The sequence below is a fragment of the Bos indicus x Bos taurus genome, chromosome 27 (assembly GCF_003369695.1).
Source record: "Bos indicus x Bos taurus breed Angus x Brahman F1 hybrid chromosome 27, Bos_hybrid_MaternalHap_v2.0, whole genome shotgun sequence".
In the NCBI taxonomy this organism is placed as follows: domain Eukaryota; kingdom Metazoa; phylum Chordata; class Mammalia; order Artiodactyla; family Bovidae; genus Bos; species Bos indicus x Bos taurus.
This window is the reverse complement of record NC_040102.1, coordinates 22,963,914-22,988,145: the sequence shown is the minus strand read 5'-3', so window position 1 is coordinate 22,988,145 and position 24,232 is coordinate 22,963,914. Positions and strand designations below refer to the sequence as shown.

The 24,232-nt window shown below is 38.8% G+C and overlaps 1 protein-coding gene across 3 annotated transcripts in view; it reads right to left on the bottom strand.

The window, feature by feature from the left end:
* Nucleotides 1-24,232, bottom strand: part of DLC1 (DLC1 Rho GTPase activating protein) — a 521,689-nt gene that overhangs the window by 417,202 nt on the left and 80,255 nt on the right. Inside the window, exons 1-2 of one of the 3 annotated variants that reach the window (XM_027530241.1) lie at nucleotides 22,616-23,010; nucleotides 7,064-8,211 (exon numbers count right to left, since the gene is read on the bottom strand). In XM_027530241.1, coding sequence (XP_027386042.1) covers nucleotides 7,064-8,086 — 1,023 coding nt within the window. In that variant the 5' untranslated portion in view covers nucleotides 8,087-8,211; nucleotides 22,616-23,010. Of the gene's footprint in view, nucleotides 1-7,063; nucleotides 8,212-21,895; nucleotides 22,298-22,615; nucleotides 23,011-24,232 lie in introns of those variants that run through there. The other 2 variants (XM_027530240.1, XM_027530242.1) reach the window with 2 other exon arrangements.

Sequence of the window (24,232 nt, the reverse complement as noted above, 5' to 3'; positions counted from 1 at the left end):
GAGTATTACTCAGCCATTAAAAAGAATACATTTGAATCAGTTCTAATGAGGTGGATGAAACTGGAGCCTATTATACAAAGTGAAGTAAGACAGAAAGAAAAACACCAATACAGTATGCTATGCTATGCTATGCTAAGTCACTTCAGTGGTGTCCGACTCTGTGTGATCCCATAGACGGTAGCCACCAGGCTCCCCTGTCCCTGAGATTCTCCAGGCAAGTACACTGGAGTGGGTTGCCATTTCCTTCTCCAATGCATGAAAGTGAAAAGTGAAAGTGAAGTCGCTCAGTCGTGTCCGACTCTTAGCGACCCCATGGACTGCAGCCTACTAGGCTCTTCCATCTGTGGGATTTTCCAGGCAAGAGTACTGGAGTGGGGTGCCATTGCCTTCTCCGCCAATATAGTATACTAATGCATATATATGGAATTTAGAAAGATGGTAACAATAACCCTGTATACAAGACAGCAAAAGAGACACTGATGTATAGAACAGAATTTTGGACTCTGTGGGAGAGGGAGAGGGTGGGATGATTTGGGAGAATGGCATTGAAATACGTATAATATCATATATGAAACAAGTCGCCATTCCAGGTTTGATGCACAGTACTGGATGCTTGGGGCTGGTGCACTGGGACGACCCAGAGGGATGGTATGGGGAAGGAGGAAGGAGGAGGGTTCAGGATGGGGAACACATGTATACCTGTGGCTGATTCATTTCGATATTTGGCAAAACCAATACAATATTCTAAAGTTTAAAAATAAAATAAAATTTAAAAAAAAGAAAAATTATGACCAACCTAGATAGCATATTCAAAAGCAGAGACATTACTTTGCCAACAAAGGTCCATCTAGGCAAGGCTATGGTTTTTCCAGTGGTCACGTATGGATGTGAGAGTTGGACTGTGAAGAAAGCTGAGCGCCGAAGAATTGATGCTTTTGAACTGTGGTGTTGGAGAAGACTCTTGAGAGTCCCTTGGACTGCAAGGAGATCCAACCAGTCCATCTTAAAGGAGATCAGTCCTGGGTGTTCATTGGAAGGACTGATGCTGAAGTTGAAACTCCAATACTTTGGCCACCTCATGCGAAGAACTGACTCATTGGAAAAGACCTTGATGCTGGGAGGGATTGGGGGCAGGAGGAGAAGGTGATGACAGAGGATGAGATGGCTGGATGGCATCACCGACTTGATGCACATGAGTTTGGGTGAACTCCAGGAGTTGGTGATGGACAGGAAGGCTTGGCGTGCTGTGGTTCATGGGGTCAGAAAGAGTTGGACATGACTGAACGACTGAACTGAACTGAAGGAGAAAATATTTTATTTTTTTCAGTCATTGCTAATTTTTTTCAGTCATTTCAGAATGTATTGGGTTTCCCCGGTGGCTTAGTGAGTAAGAACACTCCTGCAGAGTAGGAGATACAAGTTCAATCACTGAGTCAGAAAGATCCCCTGTAGAAGAAACTGGCGACCCAATCCAGTATTCTTGCCTGGGCAATCCCATGAACAGAGGAGCCTGGCAGGCTATGATCCATGGGTTTGCAAAAGAGTCAGACAAGACTTAGTGACTAACAACAACAATGAATGTATTATATTTCTCCAAAGATAAAGTATAGTATGTACTATACTAAAGTATAGTATAGTATAGTATGTACTATACTTAAAGTATAGTATAGTATAGTATAGTATAGTATAGGATTTACCATCTGAGCTACCACTGCTTCCCTGGTGGCTCAGACGGTAAAGAGTCTGCCTGCAATGCAGGAAACCCAGGTTCAATCCCTGGGTCAGGAAGATATCTTGGAGGAGGGCATGGCAATCCACCCCAGTATTCTTGCCAGGAGAATCCCATGGACAGAGGAGCCTGGCGGGCTACAGTCCACAGGGACTCAAAGAGTGAGACATGACTGAGCAACTAACACTACACTACTATGTACAGTATACTGTTTTGGCTTTGGGCAATTTGGGCAATTCCTCAACATATTCATGTTATCAGGTATCCTTCAATATACATTTTTTCTTCTTCTTTGGTAACAGAATTTTTAGCAGACACCAGATTGCCCAGGATACAAACTCTATTTCTCAGTGCTTATTGCTAGATGTGGCCATACAGCTAAGTTCTAGAATATGAAATATTTGAAACAAAGAAATGTGCTCTTTCTGGGTCCTGCCTTTACCCAGGAGTGTGGTCATCCCAGTACACTTCCCTCTTCTTACTAATCGGGATATAGATAAATGCTCAAGGTGGTAGACCAGATGGATAAGAGGGTCTAAGGTTTAGAAAACATACCATTCCAGAATTACCTATACCCAATTATTATGTCGGAGAAGGTGATGTCACTCCACTCCAGTACTCTTGCCTAGAAAATCTCATGGATGGAGGAGCCTGGTAGGCTGCAGTCCATGAGGTTGTTAAGAGTTGGACACGACTGAGCGACTTCACTTTCACTTTTCACTTTCATGCACTGGAGAAGGAAATGGCAACCCACTCCAGTGTTCTTGCCTGGAGAGTCCCAGGGACGGGGGAGCCTGTTGGGCTGCCGTCTATGGGGTCACACAGAGTCGGACACGACTGAAGTGACTTACCTTACCTTACCGTAATTATTATGTATGTGTGAGAGAAAGATGTTGGTCAAGCCATGTTTATACTGATTTTCTGTGAAAGTAGTCAGATCGATAACATAAAGGATACTTTTGTTGCCTGTTGGAATGTGAGGTTTTTGTTCAAATGGAAAAATTGGATGTCAAAGCTCAAATCATTTTTATATTATCTTTTGTAGTTTACTCTGCTTGGTAACATGGACTATGTCTTATGCAAGCCAATAAAAATATTTTATATATTTATACAACTATTATGGCTATTCAAAAATTGGGGAACTATTTAAATAGTCTCTAGAGAAGACTAATTTCGGACTCTCTTTAATTAGTAAACCACCATCAAGAACAAATATACTGGCTCTTAAAAAAAAAAGTCTAACCTCAAGTCTTTCCCTACATGTTTTCCATCTTCACATCCCATCTGGTTTGAAGAGACCACTTCTTAGACTGTCTTCCTCCCCCACATTTCTTTGGAACTTGTCTCTGAGAATTGCTCTTAACCAGCTGCCTTACCCCAAAGACCCACCCACAGCCTATAAGCGCTGGTCACATGCCACATGACCTTCTTGGCTCATGCACTGATGTCTGCTCATGATCTATTTGGTTTTCCTTTGATTTCAGTGGCTTTGATTTAATGATATATTTCACCATATTGAAGGGAATCATTAGCTTAAAAGGTCAATATTTATCTATATTTATTACAAATGTAGTCACTCCAACTGAGACTTCTAATAAGTATGTCTGGCTATCTTTGATGGCCAGAAATATCACTGGAAAACAAGAAAAAATACATCATGCTGAACAACAAATGCCTGCCAATATTTATAGGTTTGAAGGAATTTATGTCTAAATTACAATGATAACTCTAGAGTAGTATTTCAGTGCATTCTGAGAACGACTCTTAGAAACTCTGTTTTTGTTTTTGTTTTCTTTCCAAGTCTTAAAACCTGATCTCCCTCCTGCAAAAAATTCATGTTCATAAACTCAATGACAGATTTGGTTCACTCATATGCCCATCAGATAATGAGCTGATTAAAGTTCTCTAACCAAAGTTTTATTAGCTTATTCTGCTTTACCTTTCTAAGCTCTAATCTCAAAGCTGTCACCATGCTTGAGAAATAGTTTAAAATATACAGACAACTTAGCAAACTGCTTTCACAATCAGGCCCCTAAGACCTTAGACATGAAAATCTGGTCCATGTGTCTCTCCGGAGGCTTATCTGGAGATAAGTTTTAAACTAGCTACACTATAATTGTGTAGTTGATTGAAACTTTTGTTGATATTCTGAAAAAAGTCTGTATTTGCTTCCATGTCATAAAAGTAATAATAATCATAATAACTGTATAAATAAAGGGTCATCTTATGCCATGTAGAAAATGCTTCTAATAGTTAGCTGAACCCACATCTCCTGAGTCTCTTGTATTGGCAGGTGGATTGTTTACTACTGAGCCACCTAGGAAGACAGTCTAATATTAGGATCTAATATTATTTTGTTTTTGTATCTGCTCATTGTATGCATTTTGCTCAGAATAGTACTACCTTTGAGTTCCCCTGGAGGCTCAGCTGATAAAGAATCCACCTGCCACGCAAGAGACCTGGGTTTGATCCCTGGATTGGGAAGATCCCCTGAAGAAGGGAACAGCTACCCACTCCAGTATTCTGGTCTGGAGAATTCCATGGACCGTATAGTCCATGGAGTCTCAAAGAGTCAGACACAACACCTTTTATAAAAAATATATAGGCCAAAAATGGAAATGCCCTGCCTCTAACCTTTTACTTCTGTTATCTCAAAGTAAATGTTGTCAACAATTTTGTGCCTATTTATCTAGAATTTTGCATATTCTTATTTAGGTAGGCATTTAGAGAGGGTCATAACCCATCTATATTTCTATCTATGTCTGTATCCACATATTTCATCTTATCAGACTGAGACACGCTACAAATATTGGCCTGCCACTGTCTTTTTCTACACACTCTATATCATGAGTACCGTTCAGTTAGAGAACATGATCTCAATCCATCTTTTTCATGGCTGCATACCATTCCAAACTACAGATTAAACAATCATTATACACTAAACAATGATTCAGATCAGATCAGTCGTTCAGTCATGTCCAATTCTTTGCGACCCCATGAATCACAGCACGCCAGGCCTCCCTGTCCATCACCAACTCCCGGAGTTCACTCAGACTCACATTCATAGAATCAGTGATGCCATCCAGCCATCTCATCCTTTGTCGTCCCCTTCTCCTTCTGCCCCCAATCCCTCCCAGCATCAGAATCTTTTCCAATGAGTCAACTCTTCGCATGAGGTGGCCAAAGTACTGGAATTTCAGCCTTGGCATCATTCCTTCCAAAGAAATCCCAGGGCTGATCTCCTTCAGAATGGACTGGTTGGATCTCCTTGCAGTCCAAGGGACTCTCAAGAGTCTTCTCCAACACCACAGTTCAAAAGCATTAATTCTTCAGCACTCAGCCTTTTTCACAGTCCAACTCTCACATCCATACATGACCACAGGAAAAACCATAGCCTTGACTAGATGAACCTTTGTTGGCAAAGTAATGTCTCTGCTTTTGAATTTGATTATACATCCTTGATTGATGGAAATTTATGTTATGTCCTTTTTGTCAGTAACATACAATACAATGATGGACATATCTGTACATATATATTTATGCATTTGTTTTATTATTTCTCTTGGTAAAGTTCTAAAATGGCTAGTGGGCAACTTGAAGCTATTATAACATGCATTCAAAATCAAATCGAACAAAACTTCCTACACACTGATTCTAGAGGTATCTTCTCTTGTAACCATACTTTTCCAGAGTAATTTCCAAACCTCAAATTTTTAATTTAATCTGTTTATTACAGAGCACCCCAAATGAGTTGTAGAGTCAAAACAAACACTCCTCCAGACAATGTCATAATACTTTAGAATGATGAAATGCTTAAAATAGCACATTTAAGTTAGAACTTGTAAATGAGATACAATTATGGCTCTCGTAATGCAACCATGCTATAGTGACACATCCAAGAGCGAATTCCTTCCTGCATTCTTAGAATTGATATAAGTGTCCAAGTGGTGAGCATATGTTTCTGGAATGTTTAATGTTCCTGTCGGCAGTTGGGCAGGGTCTGTCATATTTTAGGGGAACTATGTCATAGGTCAGTTAATACTTTCTTATGTCATTATTGCATTCCCTCCAACAGATTTGATTGACTATATGGACATTTCTGAAAAAGCAACCTGAGCATTCCAATCATAACAACTTTATGCAGCATTAACATTCTAATACAATTTATGCAAGAAAGGAAGAGTTCGCCAGAAGCACAGAATGCTCTGTGGGCATGTATTAACAGTTTGTGCACATTGATCTTTGCTGTAAAGTTTTTACTTCACTTAAACTTACGACACGTTACTGATCTAGTTTGTTAGCAAAACGACGTTTATGGTTTATGGAAACCAGATTTCTTCACCAAAAGGGAGCTGGAGTTTTTGCTTCTCATTCTTGATAGCTCCAGTTGTGCAGAACTGAGAAGTTTAGTTTTGTCTTAGGAGAGTTGGAATTATGGACTCATATTGTATCAAGAAGGGCAAGGTTGCTGCCCTGAAATGTCCAATCTGCAGGGTTTTTTTAAATGTCAATGGCATGTTAGATTTACAGAAGAAATGGTACTCGTATTTACATCAGGACTTTAGAGTACTACATTGTGGGAAGAATGCTGGGGAAATCCTGAAGGTATGACAAACTTTAGTCAAGAGTTCTCTAACCAAACCATGATTCATGCAGTTTGTCTCCAATCCTTGTGTCTCTCACTTGCACACTTCTCAAGGGATCATGGTATCTACAGGATTAGTCAAAGGTGCCTCAGCATAAAATTTTATTTCAGTTATTGATCCTTTTGGTCAAAAGTTAACAGAAAGTTCATATAGCTATGGATAGCAAATGTGCCAGGGTATCATTTAAAATAGCATTAGCATATTTTGGGGGAAGGGGGTACTTTTGCCTTGGTATATGCAAAGGGCTCATTTAAAATATGTGACTTATACCACTTTTATTATAATAAAATATATTTTCTAAAGGGGAAAGAGAAACAAACTGAAATATATAATTTTAATTTAAAGATATCATGATATTCTTTCAGAAAATTAGAGATTGCCCTTCAGATCTATGAGCTATCTGGTAGCTATTTAATTCCAAAGAAAGTGAAATCAGTTCTGTCTTCAACACAATTCCAAAACAAAATGCTCAGGAACCATTATAAATATCACTAGTGAAATAGGTTATCCTGTTTTAATTTTTACATATTGTGATGATTTTCCCAAGATTCTCTTTAAGTCATACAGCTACACTATGGGGCAAAAGAAACAGCAACATATCTTTTTAACCCTAGCAAGAATAATAAATGATGGAAACAAGGATATTTACAAAATTCCAAAAGCCAGATAATTGGTGCATGCGTCTTACCTTTCTTTTACGAAGTCTGACTTGGTTATCTGTGGGTTCCTGGGTGGCCAGAGTCTCCTTGAAGTGTAAACACTGCATGCCATCTCCTGAGTTGAACTTTGGAAGACTTTTGTTTTGATGTTCTGAGAAACCACTCGTCTCCAGGCCATTTTCAGCTGACATTCCACTAGGGCAGGAAGGAGGCTGCAGAAGGCAGCTTCCAGGATCTGTTTTTAATAATGGCAGTCCTCTGTCCATACGAGGAATAGCCAATAACTTATCTTGTACTGCACTGCAGGTGTTGCTTTCATGTTCATCTTTAGGGAAGTCGGGTTTCCTTCGATGTTGAGCAATTACAGCAGAATTAACCAACTGCTTTTCTGGCACAATATCTTTCACATTCAAAGAACTGCAAGCATTCATTTTGGACCGATCTTTTATTTCACTTAAGCTTATCTCCTTACAAAGCTCCAGGCTTTTACTCACCATGTCAACAACTTTCTTGTCCCCCTTTTCCTCAACCAGCCCTAAATCAACTCCACCAGCCATTCCCCAGGAGTCATAAGAATCTTGGTTACTTTCCACAATGGGCAGCGTCTTTACTAAGGAGCCTGCTCCTTTGACGCTATGTTGGTCTGATGTTTCAGGCCCTTGAGTAGTTAGAATCTGTTTATCATCTGTGAGGTACAGATCAGAATCGGTGTCCTCATCAGAAACATGCACAAGTGTTTCTGTGCTGGCCTCCAGAGAAAGGAACTGATCTTCACCTTCATGGCTGTCATCTTCATCCACCTCCTTTGAAATGTGACCCATTGGCCCCTCAGGAATCTCTCTCAGGTCTGAGCCATGACAGCAGTCTGGGAGTGAAACACACCTCTCTTTGCGGTCCACATTTAGAGTTGCATCTTTTTCCATACTTGCCTGCAAGCTGTCAGCTACTAGTCCATGATGACATGCTGTGTTACAATCATCAGAACTAAAAGGCTGTCCCATCCATTGGGTCACATGTTCTTCCCAGCTTCTCTTTCTGATAGCTACAGACATGTCATCGTAGTTTAACAACAGACAGAGAGATACATTCCGTATGAGACTAAAGGAGATGAAACTTGATGAAAGATTACTTCAAATTCACTGATTGAAGAAGAGAGGAAGTTTTGTCATTTCACCACCTATTAAAAAAATAAAATATATACATAGAGTTCAGGATATAATTCTAAAGTCAAAATCTATCGTGGAAAAGAGAGTGCTTAAGCAATGCTATGAAAGATTAAATAAGAGGTTTCAATAAAACTTCCAATTAACAACCTTAATAGGGTTATTTCTTCAAGAAGCAGGCTAATAGAAGAAAATTTTACATTTAGTATCTCTGGTCAAAAATCATTGACAATACTTTTAAATGTGGCTGGATTGACTGACCTATTAATGAATAACCCAGTAGTGCTAGTGGTAAAGAACCTGCCTGTCAATGCAGGAGACAGAAGAGATGTGGGTTTGATCCCTGGGTTGGGAAGATCCCTGGAGGAAGAGATGGCAACACACTCCAGTATTCTTGCCTGGAGAATCCCAAGGACAGGGGAGCCTGGCGGGCTACAGTGCATGGGGTCACAGAGAATTAGACACGACTGAGCGACAGCAGGAGCACAAGCGTGTGTGTGTGTGTGTGTGTGTATAATTAAAAATCCCACTAGGAAAATAACTGGACTGCTATACTTAATAATTCACCGGAAGAAACAAGTTGCTCTAGCTTACACGCTTCCCTGGTTAACTTTTGTGGAAACAAATTGCTACAGAAATCTATTGGCTGCTTGGTTTGAATTGCACCAAAGGTCACCAGGGAACTACTCATGCAAAACCTGAGCTACAGAGACAACAGTGTAATATATTAGCATGTGAAAGAGCTAATACAGACCCCAAATCACCAGGACACATTTACCCCAGGCAGTGACTAAGAAACTCCCGGGGTAATCAGTTTAGCTCATATTAACACATAATTCATGCATAAGAAGGCATACCACACACCATTTGCAATGCCTTTGGTTAAATGGGCTTCCCAGGTGGCTCAGATGGTAAAGTGCCTGCAATGAGGGAGATCTGGGTTCGATCCCTGGGTCGGGAAGATCCCCTGGAGAAGGAAATGGCAACCCACTCCAGTATTCTTGCCTGGAAAATTCCATGGACGGAGGAGCCTGGTAGGCTCTAGTCCATGGGGTCACAAAGAATAGGACACACCTTAGCCCACTTTCGGGTTAAATATATTTACATACATCCCTTTGCTACTATGACCAGTTTGCAAGCTAGTACTGTTAAAGCTTAGAGAAGTTAAATGACTTGCTTAAGGCTACATATCTCAGGGTAAGCCTGGATTCAAAGTAGGCACCAGTTCTAAGACCCAGAGAGGCAACAAACTTCATTGTCTCCATGGAATGAGATTCTACAGCCTCCTTTCCTTCCAGACACCTTTAATAGGTATAAAATCTAAACTCTTCAGGTAAGGATTCAGGTGAATCAAAAAGAAGATGTGAGCACAGAAAGACAATTGAAACAGTTCTTTAGGAATTTCAGTCTCATTCTGTTTGGCTTCCAAGGAGTTTAGTTTGTATATTTCTGTTAGAATTTGGCCATAAAAATTTTAAGTAAACATGAAAACCAAGCATAAGATAAGGTCAGGATATAAACACATTCCAGATATCCATCCATCCTCTCTGCCTTGAATTATTCAAAGCCTTAGTTAAAGGCAACAAATTACACCAATGTAAACGCAACCTTATAAAAATGACTAATCCAAATTGTGTCCCATAATGAAACCTAATGACTGAATTGTAAAATAAAAAATCTCATTCAAGAGCAGACACTTCTAGTTTCTACGCCACACAAGAACGGTCAGCACATAACATGGACTGGCTTATTGATTTCAGTCATAAACAAGATTAACCGCGGTGCTGGTTTTGGGTCACTTCAGTCTATTGAAAAGGAGTCTGACTGTCCACCAAAAATTTCAAGCTATTCTGACTAAGCACATGCCAGAAAGGTAAATATTCTCATCCTGTAAAGACCAGGAATGTATTAGAATTCTGGTACCCCAGACTGACCAAATAGCATTCTGGATGCTATTTGATTTCCTTAGAGGTCAGTGTGTATCTTTTTGAAAATGGCCAGCATTCACATTTTCCATGTTGGCATTCATTTTGCATTCAAAAGAAAAATATAAAGTCCCTGAATTCCATGCATAAGTCATTATCGTGTGGGAGGCTACGGAAAGTGGAAAAAACGCATAGATGCAGGCCAGAAAATTTCTGCTTTCATGGGCAAATTTGGGTTGTAATAGGGCGGTTCTGTTTTAGATGCTTTCTTTTCTTTATTTTTATCCAGCGTAGAAAGAGCAGGCTAACTTAAGAAATGCCAAGTGGTATTACTGTGTCATTTCTAAGCCACATTTACATTTAAGTTGAGGCTGACTTCTGGTTTTATTTCTTTGATGAAGAAGGTGAAAGAGTTTTATTAACCCCCTGGGGAACAGATTATATAAAAGTTTTGCCTTTAAGTCCTTACCATAATATTAGTTAACTTATTGCACTCAACTCTGGCAAGTATTTTTATAACATCAAAGGAAGACAGTTAAACAGTTCTGAGACAATCTAGATGTAAAGAGAGACTGTAAATTAGACAGGTTCATACACCATTAACTCCTTCTGTCCTAATTTCTTATCTAGGTCCTTTGGACACTTCCAATATCATTCCTGTGAATTTATAGTGTCTTCATCTCAAAGACATAAAATTTTCTAATTTTCATTATGACCATCACCACTATAGCGTGGACATTCACTCCAAATCCTGTGGTCTGATAGATTTTTTTTTTTAATTATCTCAACGAGCTTTCTTATTCACAGTTCTTAATTAAATTCTGATTTGTAAGATTTATAGTTAAAAATCTGTCTGCAGGATCTAAAGGCCGAAAACAGTATTAATTAAAATATGATTATTATTGTCTGGGCTGCCCGGAGGGTGCTAGGGGTAAAGAATCTGACTGCCAATGCAGGAGATGCAAGGGATGCGGGTTCTATTGCTGGGTCGGGAAGATCCACTGGAATAGGAAAATGGCAACCCACTCCAATATTCTTGCCTGAAAAATTCCAATTCCATGGACAGAGGAGCCTGGCGGGCTAGAGTCCATGGGGTCACAGAGTCGGACACAACTGAGTGACTGAGAACATTATTGTCCATCACATATGAGCACCCGGGACTCATTTTCTAAGTCATCTGAATTGACTCGAATCTGTCCTGTAAGATTCAGAAGTCTTTGTAAAAAACCTAAGTTTCCCTTTGAGCCTTCTCACCAGGCTGTCTTATTCAAAATTACATTTCTAACTACTGATGACTTACTTTGCAAACTTCTATTACCATTTTTTAAAATAATCGTTATTATGCAGTTTCATTCAGAATGAGCTCAGCTGCTCAGGGTTTGGATGAGGGATCTGGAAAAGTGTAAGTCATTCTAGGGTGTTGATTTTATGAAGTGAATTTCCATGGGGATTTTTCACTTTTTTAAATGTATGTGTTCAAACACCACTGTATTAATATAACAAGAAACCCTATGTACCTCTAATTATGTAATGATTCTGGAAAATATTTGTGAAATGTCCACATTTGCTTTTTGTGATGTTAGGGCATAGGATGTTTGGACACAGAGTGATTTAAAATGTATTATGTGGGCTCATTTTGTAACACTTACCACCCTTTAACATAAGCATTTTGTGGCATACAGTCTGTATTTTAAAATGAATCAAAGTTGAATATAGTACTAAAAACAATGGAAGATATTCTAGTTTGAGAATCCCTGACTTATTTCTGACATCAAGCTATCATGCTCTCTTTTGCAACTGCTTCTGAAATGAACACACATTTTGTATTTTGACCTGGCAGTGGTCCTCAGGGAAGAAGAACCCGATGGGAATCACTACTGCTGACACGATAGCCTGGGAGAACTCGGGGCAAATGAAGTACTTGTGGCTGAAATCAAGTGGGCAGTACCTTAGAACTGACAGCAACACTGCCTGATCATAGTCATTTATTCAACAAGTATTTATTTAGGACTGAACAGGCTACAGAAGGCTTCCCAGGTAGCTCAGTGATAAAAGAACCCACCTGCGAATGCAGGAGATGCAAGAGACACGGGTTTGATCCCTGGACTGAGATGATCTCCTGGAGTAGGAAATGGCAACCCACTCCAGTATTTTTGCCTGGGAAATACCATGGACAAAGGAGCCTGGTGGGCTATAGTCCATGGGGTCGCAAAGAGTCAGACACGACTGAGTGACTGAGCATGCACGCCTGGGCTGTAGACAGTCTGCTAAACACTGGGAATATAAACCTAAATATATATTAAGTTGTTTTGTCCTTTCAGAGCACAGATGACATATATAGATATACGTGCACATATATAAATAAATACACACACGCACACGCACATGATTGACTCCTGGGTTGTTTTTAGACACCTTCACACAGATGCTGCATATTAACAGAAGAGAAAATAAAGGCATAACAGTACTGCTGGTTTCTCTGTATTTTCCCACTTTCTTCTAGACAGCTTGGCTAGAATTACTTCTGGTTTTCCTTTACGTCTTTCTTCTTAATTACCCATCCTGTATTAAATTTCTAGGTCATGTTTTTCTCCTACTACTGTTGTAACGCATATGTGCATATGTGTGTGTGCATGTGTGTGTGGGAAATAGTTACCACATAGTATGTATTCAGTCACTGGGAGAAGGAATGAATATTATAAGGGGAATAATCTCCTTTTAATTAAAAGTAAGTTAAGCTCCTTCCCTGATGGCTCAGTAGGTAAAGAATCCACCTATAATGCAGAACACATAGGAGACACGGGTTCGATCCCTTGGTCGGGAAGATTCCCCAGGGTAGGAAATGGCAACCCACTCCAGTATTCTTGCCTGGGAAACCCCATGGTCAGAGAAGCCTGGCAGACTACAGTCCATTGGGGTGGCAAAGTGTTGGACATGACTGAGCAACTATGCACACACACACGGATTAAATTCCCTAACATGAACTCTTGCAAGAATAGAGAATGCTCCTGAACCAAGAAAAGAACATTTCTATTAATACAATGGCCCATGCTGTTACTAATGTAAGGGTCAAGTTGGTGATATGGAGAGATGGGGAATCTGAGCATCCTATAATGATTTGACATCTTAATGGATCTTGGCCTGCCCTCGGGGAGTCAACTTTGCATATCATGCCACCCAAACACTTATTGAGTTGAATTAGACAATCAGAACAGGATCAACAACAGTCAAACAGACACAGGTCTTCAAATGTGTGCTCAGAATGGCAAAGTAAATCTTCCTGACAGTGAGCATGGGTGGAGGTCGAAATGGAATTCATTTTCTTGATGGAGCTGTCAAAGAACAAATCATCTAGCAAACTAAACTGTAGCACATCTGGGCACCTTCCACTGCCCCCAACTCAATGATAACATGAGAGGAGTGCTTTAACATGCAAAACTGGTGTCACGTATTCAGGAGGCTTAGGATCAGCGAGAAAGCCTGGGACAGACATGGTTAATCTCAATCCCTGTATGTAAATGCATGATGAACAAATAGCCAAAAAAAAAGAAAATCACATATTTTAAAAAAGCATTTCTATGAGTCTAGTCAGGGTAGCCAACTTTTAATAAAACACAATTAGCACTTATTCTTTAAAATATTCATGCTCTCTAATCCAAATTAGACAGGGTTAGAATTAGGCTTAAGGAGAGAGAAACCTCCTCCTCTCCTTAAGCCTAATGTTTTTGCATAACATGATGCAAAAATTTCTCACTATATGATCGTATGCAGATTTCCTTTTTTTAGTGGCAATCTGGGTCTATTCCTTCACAAAGTCATTATTCATCTACTTTTACATACTGTGTCAAAAGTTGGTAGTTATTCATTATCCCTCATCAGCTGTCTGTGGAAAAAACAAACTCCTATTAAAATCCTTTATTGATAAATTACTTAATAGAGCTTAAAATATTATATCTGAAAAAGCTTCTGTGTCTTTAGGCTGTCTGGAAATTATCAACAGCCTTTTAAATTATAGGGTAAACCACCTAGAATAAACTAAGTCAATGGAGTAAGTAGTACATCACTTTTTCCGGCAGACACATCTAAGCTTCCATCATTTTTGATCTTAAGAAAAAGAATGAAGAAATAGGTACCCAATTAAAATACTTTTTAAAATGTTTACCTATTTTCATGTATATATTAGTTTTACTGAGCTTGGTAATCTTTTCTCCTTCTTAGCTCTCAGAGTCAAATATGTTCCAGGAAGCAAGTATATTTGAAAATTAACACAGTCAATCCACTAGAAGTCAGCTCATCGGAAAAAAGAAAGCTGTTAAAAAATTGCAAATTATTATTTCTGAGTTATCCTATTTTTACCTCCAGCTTCCTCCTATATAATGTAGCCGTGTGTGTGTGTGTGTGCGTGTGCGTGTGTGTGTGTGTGTGCGTGTGTGTGTGTAGTCACTCAGTCCGATTCTCTGTGACCCCATGGACTGTAGCCCGCCAGGCTCTTCTATCCCTGGTAGTTTCCAATTCCCTTGCAGGGAGGAGCTCAGATACTGGCAGTGTCTGACTTATCACCACTTTATAGCTCAAGTCAGCCAGGTTTGCATATTCCCAGAACATTTTCTTAAATAACCACGTGTAATGTGACTAAATCTTTTAAAATGTCATGATATTTGCCTGATATCACTAAAAGTTTTCTGGAGATAATTGGTTTCCAAGAGATCCCAGAATTAACGCAGTCTTGGGGGATAATATTGTATTATGGATGCAGTTATTTCTAGATATCTATATTTCCTTAGGGATTCCATGTTTTATTTTCTTTTTTTATGTACATAGTCTTCTCAATAAGTGTCCCATTTCATGCAGATCCCTTTGAGCATCTAGAACTACACTGTAGCTTAGGTATTTCTGCAAATAAATTCATTAACGAATGATTAATTATTTCACATTTTGACTTCATATCTTTTCTGCAAACTCCCTTAAAACCAAAGAAAAGTATTGCTTTCGCTCTGAACTTGTTGCACTTGAAATTTTTGATGCAACAGGAAGCAACTTAAAATTAAATTTTATATCAAATGTTTCATTGTCTTTTTTTATGGCAAAGCAATATGACTGAAATGTGATTTCTGCCTTTTTGTAAAAAGATACTTCTATTCCACAACAGACATGAATTATAATGCTTTATCATCAGCATAGTGAGATGTGGCTTTGCTTTAAGTGGTCACTTTCTATTTTTAGCTTTGCTATCATTTCTAAGAACACTCCAACGGTAGACATAGTAATCACTAAATATAAATAAGAGATAGGGCTACAGCAACACAGGTGCTCAAACAGCTCGGTGACAACATGATCCTGAGATTTCAGCCATTTGATAAGTACAACTTTCACTGAAATCAGGAACATGAAATCATTTGAGAACTCAGTTACTTCTGTTAGGTTGGTCTCCCATCAGGGATTGATGCCTCTGATATCAACTTTTGTCCTCTGCGGTAGTGGTGGTTTAGTCGTGTCCAGCTCTTTGCGACCCCATGGACTGTAGCCTGCCAGGCTCCTTTGTCTATGGGATTTTCCAGGCAAGAATATAGATCATCTCCAGATGATCTTTCCAGCTGAGGGATTGAACCCATGTATCCTGCATTGCAGATGCTGAGCCACCAGGGGTATCCTTCTATATTTAATATCTATCATTCTCAGCTTATTTTTTTCATCTCCTTATGTATATTTTAGATTGTTTTTACTACCAACTGTCCCCAATACCCAAGAAATAGTTGGTGCATTAGAAACTTTTGATGATCATGGTAATAGTGATAGTAAAAAAGCTTCCATGTATTAAGTGTTTACTGTGGATCAGGCCCTTGGAGAAGGCAATGGCACCCCACTCCTATACTCTTGTCTGGAAAATCCCATGGACAGAGGAGCCTGGTAGGCTGCAGTCCATGGGGTCACTAAGAGTCAGGCACGACTGAGAGACTTCACTTTCACTTTTCACTTTCATGCACTGGAGAAGGAAATGGCAACCCACTCCAGTATTCTTGCCTGGAAAATGCCAGGGACAGAGGAGCCTAGTGGGCTGCCGTCTATGGGGTCGCACAGAGTCGGACACGACTGAAGTGACTTAGCAGCAGCAGTGGATCAGGCCCTGCATTTGGTGTTGTCCTTTCACTGTCTCCTTAGTAACAATATTCATGAGCAATAAGTACTCTATGTAGTGGGTACTGTTATTATCCTATTTTATACAGAGACGTTTTGGCAGGACTAAGGAATACATCAATGTCCAACACCTATTGGTGGCTGGTGTTTATTATCTCTATTTTTTTGTGAGGGCAAGATGTCTGTTAAACAATCTTTTTCTTTTTCAGGTGATTTGCATTCATTACTTAGGTTCTGTATTCCTATTCTTCAAGAATAGGAATAGTGAAAATCATTGACAGAAATAGTAATATTGGGCTACAATAATAATGATGAGCTGATAATACATGTAAAGCACTTAATCCATGGCATAGTGCAATAAAACTAGATACTAGAAGACGATGACGATGATGAAGATGGTGACAGTAGTAATTCCTTTATTTTGACAGATCTTAGCTGCAGAATCCTTAACTGAGGAGGAGCTGGAACTATCCTTTGTATGCCCATGTTATTTCAATACAGATGAGTGATTTGACAACAGAGTGAAATGCCATGATTCTTTCTTTCTCGATTCATTTGACCTCTGCTTTTTAAAAAAAAAAAAAAAAAACAGAAATTTGTTTGTTATACTGTATGTGACCCAACTGGCACATTCAAAGTCTCATCTGATGCTCAAAATGACCCGGTGATATAAATATTTACAGTATCTTCCAGATTTTACCAATAAAAAGCAGAAGCTCAGAGTAGATATGGGGCGTGCTTGAAACCACAGAGCAGATTCAAATGGCAAAGATGCAAGACTGAGCCCAATTTCCATCTCTTCCCATGAGCTTTCCAGTACACCACCCCATTTAAATTGTGGAAAATTCACCAGTGCTCTGCTCTCACTGGCCTCATGTAACTTTTAACTTTGAACTATTTTTGGATGCTCACGCTTCCCTCTGGTTCTTAATGAACTTGTAATGTCATCTTATGAGAGTGTTGTTAACCTCTGGCCTCAGGCTCTGATGACTCTTGCCAACCTCTTATTTTCTTTCCTCTTTAAAAATTATTATTCAGTCATTACAGGATGTCTGGAAAACGTAAAAAAAAAAAGTCTCACAACACCCACTCTTCAACATTGGTTTTCCTTTCCTTTCTTCTTTCCCTCCTATTTACTCCACAAACATTTACTAAAAAACAGGTATTGACAGTACCTGACACACTAGATATTTTGCTAATTGCTGGGAATAAAAAGCAACACTTACTGAATTTCTGATCTTGCTTTCTGCTCTTCCTACTTTCTTTCTATCTCATTTCTACTAATGGACTGATTCCCTCTGGATTATCTGAACTGTATCGCTAAAGCCATTCTGTTATTTCAGTCTAAGACAACCTTTTCATACATAGAGGTCTTCCCTTGTGGCTCAGCTGGTAAAGAATCCACCTGCGATGTGGGAGACCTGGGTTCCATCCCTGGGTTGGGAAGATCCCCTGGAGAAGAAAAAGGCTACCCACTCCGGTATTCTGGCCTGGAGAATTCCACGGACTATATAGTCCATGGGGTTGCAAAGAGTCAGGCATGACTGAATGACTTTCACTTCACTTTCATACATACAAGCAGTTACAACTGCTTTTTTCAATCCTCTATCTTCTTTCATGAACAAGTTCACATACATGCTGTTTACACTGCCTTTTTTTTTAAACACAAAAATTCCTATTCAATATTTTCAAGTTCACTTATTATACTTTATAATACACTGAATCAAAATAAATAATCTCTTTTAAACTAGGTCTCAAGGTCCACCTTCATCTTTATTCTGAATAACTTCCTCAAAAACTAAGCCCATCTATTTCTCAAAACTCTATGAGCAGACCAGCAGTTTAGTGCCAAATGAGAATGGCAGAAATACATGCTGTATTTCTGTATCCACACCAAAGACAATCTGAATTTGGGCTTCTCTATAAACCTGTTTGACTTAAATTGTACAAACAAGGGCCTTATCATTCACTTGGAAGAAGAAGGCTCAATATACTATTTTCTTAAAATCTGGAGGAATTTTCCCTCTTTCTCTTTAAATTCTGATGTAAAATTCTTAACATTTATTCAAATAATAACTGATCTAAACCTAAATCATCACTCATTTGGAACTTTGCTGTACTGTAATGATATCTACAGAGAGAATTCTCATTGTAAGATGATACTGATGCCAATTCATTCATTCTCTAAAAAGAAAATGAATGAAAGGATGGTCCAGTGGCTAAGACTCTGCACTCCCAATGCATGGGGGCCTGGGTTCAATACCCGGTCACAGAACTAGATCCTACAAGCCTCAACCAAGAGCTCGCATGCTGCAACTAAAGATAGTACATGCACAACCAAGAATCAGCACAGTAAAAACAAAACAAAACCGAAAAGACAATCCTATAAGACTCTTTCTCTATAAGTAAGATTAAAACATGCCTAAAGCATTTGTGGGCCTTCCTGGTGGCTCAGCGGTAAAGAACTCAGCTGCCAATGCAGGAGATGCAGGTTCAATCCCTGAGTCAGGAAGATCCCCTGGAGAAGAGAATGGCAACACACTCCAGCATTCTTGCCTGGAGAATCCCATGGACAGAGAAACCTGAAAGGCTTCAGGTAGACTCAGTAAGTCTACCCCATGGTCCCCAAGACTCAGACCCGACTTGCTGACTAAACAAAAACAGGGGTAGGTATGGGTAGGGGCTTCCCAGGTGGCGCTAGCCATAAAGAACCCACCTCCCAGTGCAGGAGACATGAGAGATGCGCGCTCGATCCCTGGGTCAGGAAGATCCACCAGAGGAGGGCACAGCCCCCAGCTTCAGGATTCTTGTCTGGAGAATCCCATGGACAGAGGAGCCTGGCGGGCTACAGTCCATAAGGCTGCAAAGAGTCGCACATGACTGAAGGGACTTGGCACGCACATATGGTATGAGCAGACTTGGATAGGGCCAGAAAAATTCTCTTTTTTATTATAACGTACTCAAGAAAAAATAAATAAAATGATATACTACTCTCTTTCACTAAGCCCTTTAGTTAATCATGCAATCAGTTATATGGGCTATTGCTTTACGTGTTTATTCCTCATTCCAATCATGTAGAGGGTAGAGACATTGGAAGTGTTGAATAGCTTATCTTTTAAGTGGTAATAACATCAGGAAATCCAATCTGGTTCATAAAAATGGGGGGAAAAGGGTCACGACTCACATTTTCTCTAACAACATGGGATGTACTAAAAATGAAACATATTAGTTTTATTAGAAAGGCCCTTGCCATGAAAAGTGCAGTGTTTCAGCATGATCAGCAACATATACTGTCATATATGAGGAATGGTACAGATGAAACAGCCAACTCCTCCATTTAACACTGCACTGGTCAGCCATTTATTTATATACCATAACAAATTCTGCATTCTACAACTAAAGGACTTTGTAGAAGGCTCAGAGTAGATATATGAACCAATTAAAGGACTAAAAATAAGCTGTTGAAGGCATGATGAAAAGAAGTGGGTTTATTTGGCCTCAAAATGTACACATATTTTCACATGTCCATTTAGCCTTTTCACATTTCCACTCAGGTAAAAATGCATAGAACTGGAAACAGGCTATAGCAATGGAGATTTAGGTTATTTAAATAAAAACATGTCTGGGTGTGTAAGATTCTTAAACTGATTCCAATGGGGGGCAGTAAAATCTTTCCTGAACGTCACTGGTTGGGTTGGGTTATAATGATACCATTTAGATACAAAAATATGAATCAGACAACCTCCTTTTTAACTCTATGTTTTTAAGAAACATCAGTTTAAAATTAATATAATTATTAGCATATGGATTGATTTCCTGGGCATAAACATGAAATGTAACAAAACGGTCACAAACAAGTTACTCCTTTAAAGTGTTTGTTGAAGGTAGAAGAAAACTTTTGCATTTGAGGAAATTTCATTACTTAGTAAACTTGATTCTTTTTTAAAACCAGGAATTTTCTTTTCCCCCCATGCTGTAATACTAGTGGCAGCTGTAAGCCTTTTATTTTTTTAAGAAGCATTTCAATTTTCTGTTTAAAGGTAGCCTTCTACCGGATATGGATATGTTCATACCCTATTATGCATAATTATTATTTGGGAGCAAGATGATGTGATATAAAGTTATCTGAATTATGACACAGGGTATGGTGGTTCCAATGTCATCTTTTCAACTAGCGGTTTGACCTTGGACAGGTCATTTTTGAATGTCATACTTCAGCTTCTTTATTGGCACCTTTAAAACAGTGTTAGAAGAGGTGACCTCTCATATTTTTTTCCTTCCTTAAAATTCTATTGAGGAATTTTATTAAATTATAATTTAGAAAAGTCAATATTTTAACATATTAAACAGATTCTTTTTATCACTTTTAAGTCTTAACATGACTTAAGTTGTTAGTGAATAGTTAGAATTTGTCAACACAAGTTATTCTAGCATAAAATTTAAGCATGATTAGCTAATACAGCAAATGGTCACCTTATACCATGTCAAAGTTTATGACGAAAACTTTGACTTCATATGATCCAACTGTCAAATAGCTTTCATATTTCATTTAGGATATTTTGTGTTCATCTAATAAATTTGGAAATATGCATGGCTATTTGTTTCTTTCACATATCTTTCCATATTATTTCTATAAAATAATGGTTTTCATTCTAAGTATTCAGAAGTATAAATATAACACTATGTTATCTATTAAAACTCTGCTATTTCAGACATTACTATATTTCTTTCCTTATACACTGCACGTGTAAACATAAGTTAAAAACACTACAGTCCTGTGGAAATGTAATTTTATGATTACATGAATTATGGACACAGATCAGCTTTTCATATGATTTTAGTGATCTCCAGCAACCTTAAAATGGTAATAAGGAATGTCATTGTCATTGAGATTTACTTTAATTATTCAAAAATATTCACACAGAATTTGAGCAGTGAATAGTTAAAATTCAGGAAAGTTAATATATATCTTAAATCTAATTCTGATATTTAAATTTTTAAAAATCAGAGTAAATTCTATTTAGGATAGAAATAAGTTGTAAACTTTCATGTGTTTACTTTTTTGAAAAATAAATAAATAAACCATTTATTAGCAAGCTGTACATTAGCAGTTTGACCTGTAGTTGAAACTGGGTGGGGACATACTGAAGACTCCAATCTTCATATTTTAAATGAGACACAAACTTTTCTTTGAAAGATGCATTATTAAGAAATAAAGTCATTCTAGTAGGAACTACTCTTCTCTTGGCAAAAGACGGGGAAAGAAAAAAAAATCATTTACACTTCACACTTAATGTGTGACAATAATGTATTTGTTTCACAAAAGTCATAAAATAGGGAAACTGGTCTTCTGGCTTTAGTCATAAATAAGGATGAAAAGGACTTGAAAATAAGATCTTACTTTGCGGAGAAAAAGAGTGAAGTCTCCCTGGAGCCTATTTCCGAATTGACATTCTGCTAAAACAGTTTGACCCACAGTTTTCTTCTTATTAAACCTTTTCCACTTCTGATTTCGTGGCTCAGCTCTAACACCCAAGAAATCACCCACTCCGTGCAAGATGCTAACATGTCTCTCAATCTTTCTGCCTCTCTGTAGATTGCCTCAAAGCGGAGAGATAGATAGTCCACAGCGTCTTACCTCGACGAGGAGGAGCTGAAACGCCGAGGCATGACATGCTTCAACACTCAGCCTAGGAGAGGAGTCCGTCTCCGTTACTTTCTCCAAAATATAAGTTCACATTTCGTGGTTGAGATCATGGCTCTATTCTAAGCGGTTCTGCGCAGTGTGTGATTCTAACAAAAACACCCTCCGCAGCTGGAGGGAGCCTTAGCCGAAGCCGGAGTCTGTCAAGGCGTTCCTAGTGACTTCTGTCTAGTAAATTCAGACTGATGTTTTGCAAAAGGGGCCTCCACAACCAGGCCCAGATTGCCTGCGAAGCATTTCCTGCCTCTGAGTGGTGTGCGTGTGAGAAAGACTGAGCCGGGAGGAGGGGAGGGGGGAGCCCTGAGGCCGGCGATTTAGGAGTTCTGATTTTACACAGAACTGAAGTGAGTTTGTCAAAACCCTTGAGGTGATTAGCTGGAGAGTCATAAAGCCGTAAAGCCTTTTTCTATCCCACACTGCTTATGGAAAAAAAAAAAGATAGAAAACATAGTTCTTTCCTTCCTCTACAACTTTTCCACTGTATTCAGTGTATACACACAATGTAATCAAAATACCTTTGCAGGACTCCTTTCAAAAGATCTTTTAAGGGAGCAAGATGCAGTTAGAGTTTTTTAATACCGTAATTCTTCTAAATTTGAAAACCTTTTGACCGTTCCTTCATTTAAATTGCTGCAGCCAGATTACACACCGTACCTGAGATCTGTTAAGTGAGATCCTAGGAATCCAGCAAACAGAACGTTTTCTTCAAAATCTCTGATCCCAAGAATCCTTCCCGGAAATAAAGTAGTTTGTGTCAGGGCCCAGGCAGCCTTGCTTCTGGCCAGAATCCTCCAGTCACACACATCTAGTGCTGGAAAAGCAGAAGACAGACTCCATCTTGATCCTATTACAGTCTTGCTGACATTAACCACTTGCAACTGCTTCCATCCCGCAGAACAGAGTCTGGGACTCACATCTCTCAAGCAGCTCACAGTATCTGTATCCTTCCTCCGACACAAATGTTGTGAACTATCGTCTGTTTATCTTTTCTGCTTTCTTGTGCCTCCACTGGATGACTTCCTCCTAGCTGCTCTAGGCTGGGAACTTGGACTACCATTTGGTTTTGATTAAAACCAGACAGCCAACTCTGGAGAATGTAGGGAATAAGCTAATGGAAACAGCAAGTATGGCTTTAATTAGTGCGTCAATTAATAATAGATGTTCGCTCCTCTTATAATAAGATGACACAGATATCAAGGCAGAGGAAGCGCAAGTCGTTTCAGGAAAGAAGTTGCACCAGTTCTTCCTTTATGACCCAGGATTCTCTTTGGGGAACGTGGAAGGAAAGAAGGGTGCTGTGGCCTTGAGACATCCAGGTTGTGTAGAGGCGGGTGCAGCAGGCTGGTTGTTTATACCAGAGAAACAGGAAACAGCATCTCTGAGTTTAATTATCTTGCTTGGTTGAAACTGTTCAGTAATGCCTCCCTTCTACTTTATTTACAATCAATGGATTCTCTTGCGGTTTATGACATAGGTATTTCTTTCAGTGGTTAGTGATCAGATTAACCTGATCATTGGGTCTACATGGGGCTTGCAACTACCCAGAGATTTCCAATAATGAGAGGAACAATCCCAATTTATATATGAGAAAAGAGGAACTTAAAAAGGGATATAAGAAATATTAAACCTATTAGCCCTAGATGTATGTGATACATCTCTGAAATTGTAAGCAGTTTTCATTATTCACGTTTATTCTCTAATTTTTATCAAGACTGACAGACACCTAGATAGCATAATGATCATGTTTTGAGTACTTGCTGATACTACTGAGTAGATGACAAGTCAGAGTATTATGTTATAGCCATTATTTCTTTTCTTATTCGGTAGCTAAAATCTCTCAAAGATAGTGCAAAGCATGGACTATCAGAAATATCAAACCCAATGCTTAACATTTGGTTTGTATGTTAAATTTGGTTAAAACGGTAAGTGGCAGGGATAACATTTTATATATAATTTTCAGATGAAGAGCATTCAAATAACCTGGAGGGAGAAGCAATTTTTAGGAGTTTATCTCAAAATATTACTGATTTAAAAAATGAGCATTTAGATTCCTTGAAGTTAACCTTCAGCCACAAGAAGGAAGTCCACAACTTCATAAATTCTTTAAAGGGTCATTTATGTTCATATTCAAAATACTTCCACTGAAACTATTTAATCTTCCCAACTATCATTGTGTGTATTCTTATTTTTATCTTACAGATGAAGTATTAGAAATTTATGAGAGTAATTTTCTCACAATCAAATGATGGACAGTAGCCAAGTCTACTTTGG